We start from the raw sequence: 5,536 nt of genomic DNA, 5'->3' as shown, positions 1-5,536 counted from the left end.
GGTTATCTCCCAAACTTGATAACCTCTACCCTGAGAGCACTGAGTATCAATTGAAACGACAAACTTTCAGACAGCCAGTATAGACAAATTTATTTCTACAGTAGAAGCCTTTATTTCAGATATAGAAAAATAACACTATTTTAAAGTCAGGGTAAGCAAGCAGAAGCATAGTTTTTCCTTGCATACCCACAGTCAAATGTCAACAATGGTTTCAAGCCATCCTTAAATTAACAAGGAACAAATGCAAAATCAAGGTAGTATCTGTCAACAGAAGACATGTATTAAAGCTACGTATTGGCCCTGGAAATCAGAAAACACAAAGTGATCTCGTGCAGGGATTCTCAACTTTCATGTGCATCAGAATCACATGGATTGTGGAAAAAGCATCTTCAGGGAACTGAAGGAAAATTACCAGATTAAGCAAGCCCCCGGTCTCAGATTAAATTCCAACGAGGTTAAAAAGGCATACACTGTTCCTCAGGGAGGGGGAAAGACAGAATACACTATAACATAAAAAGATCAAGCCGGGCTCGGTGGCTCAGCCTGTAATCCCGCGCCTTTGGGAGGCTGAGGTGAGTGGATAGCCTGAGCCCACGGGTTTGAGACCTGCCTGGGCAATTTGGCAAGACCTCATCTCTACAATACATCAAAAATTAGCCGGGCGTGGCAGCGCACGCCTGTAGTTCCAGCTACTCGGAAGGCTGAGGCAGAAGGATCGCCGGAGCCCAACAGGTCGAGGCTGTGGTGGCCGGGAGCGGCCACTGCACTCCAGTCTGGGCGATGGAGTGAGGCTCCAACTCAAAAAAAAAAAAAAAGATCAGCCATTTCCTCACTGTATGACTTCTCTGAACTTCAGATTCAGGAATAATCGATACCACTCTCAAGAACTGTTCTACAGATTTGGTCGGATATTGTGTGGCAAGTACTTCCCACAATCCATAACACATACCTGCTATTGTTATCTCAACATCATCATTATTATTTGATACAGAAGACACCGCCCCCCAACCTCCAATCCCAAATAACTGTTATTACTTATTTTTTTTTTTTAGTTGGAGTTTCACTCTGTCAGACAGGCTGGAGGGCACTGGCATGCTCCCGGCCACCGCAGCCTCGACCTGCTGGGCTCAGGTGATCCTTTCAGCCTCGGCCTTCTAAGTAGCTGGAACTACTGGCATGTGCCACCATGCCCGGTTACTTTTTTGATTTATTGTAGAGATGAGGTCTCACCAAGTTGCCCAGGCTGGTCTCGAACCAGAGGGCTCAGGCAACCTTCTCACCTCGGCCTCCCAAAGTGCTGGGATTATAGGCGTGAGCCACCACACCCGGCCCCGCTATTACTTTCAAAACAAGTCAAACAATCAAGTTCGTTCAAGTTCGTGGACTACTGGGACCATTTTTATACTGGTACCGGTTTTGCTAGCTTCAACCATTCACTTACGTAAGATTTCAGAACATGGTCGAAATGACAATTTGGAGACCCCAACTAAGATAATGATTCAAAGAAAAGGAACTAAAGCTTCAAAGCGATCTTGCTTCTAAAGTATCAATAGCTAGATGAATGGACTGTCTTTCAAATTTACCCATTTTAGACAATTTCTGACATTCCTGTATTATGTTCTGACTCTCAGAAGGCTACTCGGAGGGAAACGTGGGAATGAGAAATCTATCATCCTCGTCACTCCCAATGCTCAATCTACTACACAGTAACGTTCGCGGTTAAAGTTTTTGGCCATGTTAAGTACCTATTCACATTCGTATTTGAGGTTTTAAGATTCTACAACTATGAAACAGGTATAGAGGAGCACAGTTAGGCTAGGATAGGGTTTCTCAACCTCAGCACTAATGAGACATTTTGGGTTTGGATAATTCTTTACTATGTGTGTTGGGGATGGGGTGTACTGCAGGATGTCCAGCAGTATTCCCAATTTCTAGGCACTAGATGCCAGTAGCAACCTGCTCCCCGCCCCAGTTTTGACAACCAAAAGTCTCCAGACATCGCCAAATGTCTTCCGGGGGTCAAAATCATCTCTGGCCGAGAACCTCTGGGCTGGAATTTTACATAGACATAATTGTAAACTCTGAGTACACAGATTATACCAGACTCCACGTAATATTACGGAAGTAGAGAGTCTGGCACAACAAGTTTCCACTATACTTTTTTATGCTAGGGTACAAAGGTTTTATATAATACACTACTTAAGCATACAGCTACTCACACGGAACGTTCTACTGTTGAAAACACTGACATCAGACAAGAAAAAAAACCCATAGCTACTCCAACAACCATCCTGGTATCACCTGGTACGAGAAAAACCTACGGTTTACAGACACTTTTTGGATGGAGGCCCCGAAAGATCACTGCAAGTGTCCCTCCTTCTGAATCCGCAGTCTTTCTTTCTCTACCTGCAAGCGTTCCTTCTCAATCTGCAGCTTCTCGGACTCGAACTTCAGAAACTGCAGCCTGTCCTTCTCCAGCTGCAGGCGCTCCCGCTCCAGTTTCAGCTTCTCGGCCTCGATGTCCTGCGGCTGGAGCGCGGCCTTTTCCCCGGGGCCGCCCGGCTCACTCTCCAAAGCCGGCTTCTCGGCGCTCACCACCCGCAGCCTCAGCTTCTCCCTCTCGATCTGCAGCCGCTCCCGCTCCAGCTGGAGCCGCTCGTGCTCCAGGTCCAGATGCCGCAGCCGCTCCTTCTCCACCTGCAGCCGCTCCTTCTCCACCTGCAGCCGCTCGGCCTCGATATCCAGGCGCCGTTTCTCCAACTCCAGCTTCTGCTTCTCGAGGCTGACCAGCAAGTGGGGCTCGTCGTAGGCCGCTCTGGCCGGCGTCGCGTTAAGGGTGAAAAACTCATCGATGTGCGGAAAATCGGGAAGCTCGTTTTCCCTCCGAGGGTCTGGGATGACCGCTGACAACATCTCGTCTTCCTCCTCGATCTCAAACTGGGAGAAAAGAGAAAAGCAGCTTTCAGGGCTCGCTGCTACTTCGGGGTGGCGACGCGGCTAAGAGTTTCGGCGCGAACGAGCACACAAACCACTGCCCTCGGGTTCCGAAAATCGCTTACGTTACCTGATGTCACCAACACGTGTCAAGGGAGTTACGTTTAGGCCAGAAGAAAAGTAGCAATGATTCAAAGGGGGGCAAACGGAATGAACCTACGTGCTGTCTTTAATGAAGTAAGCCTGAAAATCGAGGAACGTAACCGTTTCTGAACTATAAATTCTCACATGGGACCCGGAAAAAAAGCCGGGTGCGGTGGCTCACGCTAATTATCCCTGCACTTTGGAGGCCACGGTGAAGGACTGCCTGAGCTCAGGTTCGAGACCAGCCTTGGCAACTTGGCAAGACGTCGTCTCTACAATCATCAAAAAAGTAGCCGGGCATGGTGGCATGTGTCTGTAGTTCCCGCTACTTGGAAGACTAAGGTGGAAGGATTGCCCGAGTCCAACAGGTCGAGGCTGCAGTGGCCGTGAGCCTGACACTGCACTCGAGCCTGGGTGACAGAGTGAGAGGCTCTGACTTAAGAAAAGAACTGGAGGGGGAAAAGAGGGTACACGGGCTAAGACTTACTTCAGGACTCTGGGGATCCCGTTCTTCCTCTTCCACCTTGACCTCAGTTAAGGATCCACCTGCATCCCTAAAGTCTGCCACATTCTGCCAGTCAAAATTTGCGTCATTCCGGAATCCAATCTTCTCATCTATCTCTTCAGTGAGAGAGTCATCTAAGTCAGACGAGGGGAGGGGAAACCCCGAGCCAACCAGCTTAAGGTTGGTCTTCATCCTCTTCCTCTTCATAAGTGCTCTCCAGTCGAGGTACCTCCTTTTCACCTCCGTCCCTGTCCTCTGTTCTCCTTCTCCGACGGCATTCACACACTGTGCGATCTCCTCCCAAGCCATCCGCTTCATCACGTTAATTGTTGTGTTGAGCTGCTTGGAGAAAATGACTTCTTTCCTTTTCGTAATTTCTTTCAAAAGGGTCTGGGTTTCTTGGACGCTAAAATTGCTTTTCCTTTTTCTTTTCAGTTGCTTCATTTTTTGAATTTTAATGCAGTTTTTACAGTAAGAGAAGATGGGAAAAGAATTTGAGGACTGCTGCAAAGCAAACAAAAAACACTTCCTTGTTGGCCCTTAATTCAAATCACGGAGACCTCCATCCGTGTAGTAGTAGAGGCAGACCGGATAATCCCTAAAGGGAAAAAGTACAATCAACCAGTTAACCTGCAAATCTGTAACACACTTCCACCCAATTAGCCATATAGTTTTAAAAAGAAACAAAAAACAACCCTCTAAAGATGGCACAAATACGCCCACTTCTCTCTCTCTGCCAGTACACCATTTCTCTCCCTGGGCTGTTGTGATGGTCCCTAACCAGTCACCAGTATTCACTCTTGATCCACTCCCCACCTCCCCATCTCCTCCCACTAACTGGTCTCCTCTCTCCCAACTGCTCCAGTCTGTCTTCAGCCACCTACTCTTGTCTAGCTCTTTCCCGGTCCAAGGCCTTTGTTCACACTGTTCCCTCTGCCTAGAACATGGATTATTCCCTGCTTAGTGAAGCCTTTCCTGTCGAGTCAAATTACTCTAGCATGAAGTCTGTAGTACCTTGCCTAGGCCAAATTTTACACTTATGCTAACATATAGCTCAGAGTCTCTCTCTTTCCCCACTTCACCGCCATGTTGCATGAGGGCAGAGATGTTTCTGCTGGCCATCACCTCCCCAGAGCTTAGCAAAGTTTCTGGCACATGGCAGTACATCATAAAGATATTTGATCTAATGGATAAGTCTAAATGATCATTTTCCCAAAATGATCATTAGTTTGAGATAGAAAAAAGAAAAAAGAAGCAGACTCTGTAGAAGAAAACCAAATGTTAGAAGAAAACCAAAAGTCTAAACTACAAAATTAATAAAACTCAGAAACCAATTTGAGACAATGTAATCTGATCAAATAAATGACACCTACCTATATGTTACTACTTCATAAATTAAAACTCACTTTTAGGTTAAACCAAAACAAACTCTAAGCTTGGAACAAAATTTCCTGAAACAATGAACATATTATGGGAATATGACAGAATTAAAGGAGTAACATGCAAATGGCAAGGCTTTTCCCCAGCCACCCAACCCAATTACTTGGCTAAAGAAAAAGATCGCCAAGTAAACAAAAACAAACAATAATTTAGATTCCTAAATCTTTTGAAGACTAGTGCACACTGCACGGCTTGCCATTGTAATTCTGCCCCTCAGTGCTCACCCTATCCTCCCCCTCATTCAAAGAGCCTAAACAAAAGCCCCAGCACCATGCAAAACCAGGCTGAATGGTGTATTTGTTTCCGACTGAGGCTTTTAATTATTTGCCTTTCTTTGGACAATTTCCCAGCGGTACTTGGGCCACTTTCATTGTAGAGTTGAAGATTAGCAAACAGGCAAGTAACTACACTCGGAATAGCGAAATAAGTTTTGAAATATTCATGTGGCAATATTTTCATACAAATTCTGAGTGGAAAAGAGCCTCTTGTAAGCATTTCTTTTAGATGTAAGAA

General features: G+C 46.0%; 1 protein-coding gene across 1 annotated transcript; it reads right to left on the bottom strand.

The window, feature by feature from the left end:
• Positions 1-1,582: 1,582 nt before the first annotated feature.
• MSANTD4 (Myb/SANT DNA binding domain containing 4 with coiled-coils) lies at positions 1,583-4,183 on the bottom strand. Its single transcript, XM_008064828.2, has 2 exons — positions 3,566-4,183; positions 1,583-2,937 (listed from the first exon to the last, which is right to left on the bottom strand). The coding sequence occupies exons 1-2, from the start codon at positions 4,025-4,027 to the stop codon at positions 2,359-2,361; spliced, it is 1,041 nt and encodes a 346-aa protein (XP_008063019.1). The 5' UTR covers positions 4,028-4,183; the 3' UTR covers positions 1,583-2,358.
• Positions 4,184-5,536: the final 1,353 nt, after the last annotated feature.

The sequence above is a fragment of the Carlito syrichta genome, unplaced genomic scaffold (assembly GCF_000164805.1).
Source record: "Carlito syrichta isolate Samal-C Ts95f unplaced genomic scaffold, Tarsius_syrichta-2.0.1 Scaffold308079, whole genome shotgun sequence".
NCBI classification, from domain to species: Eukaryota; Metazoa; Chordata; class Mammalia; order Primates; family Tarsiidae; genus Carlito; species Carlito syrichta.
The sequence above is the reverse complement of the archived record's forward strand: the minus strand, read 5'-3'. Positions and strand labels throughout refer to the sequence as shown.

Excerpts from the sequence above, each read along its gene's own strand:
- MSANTD4 (XM_008064828.2), bottom strand. The coding sequence starts at position 4,027 with ATGAAGCAACTGAAAAGAAAAAGGAAAAGCAATTTTAGCGTCCAAGAA. Across the intron at positions 2,938-3,565 it reads GGGATCCCCAGAGTCCTGAA|TTTGAGATCGAGGAGGAAGA; the intron begins GTAAGTCTTAGC and ends CTTTTCTCCCAG.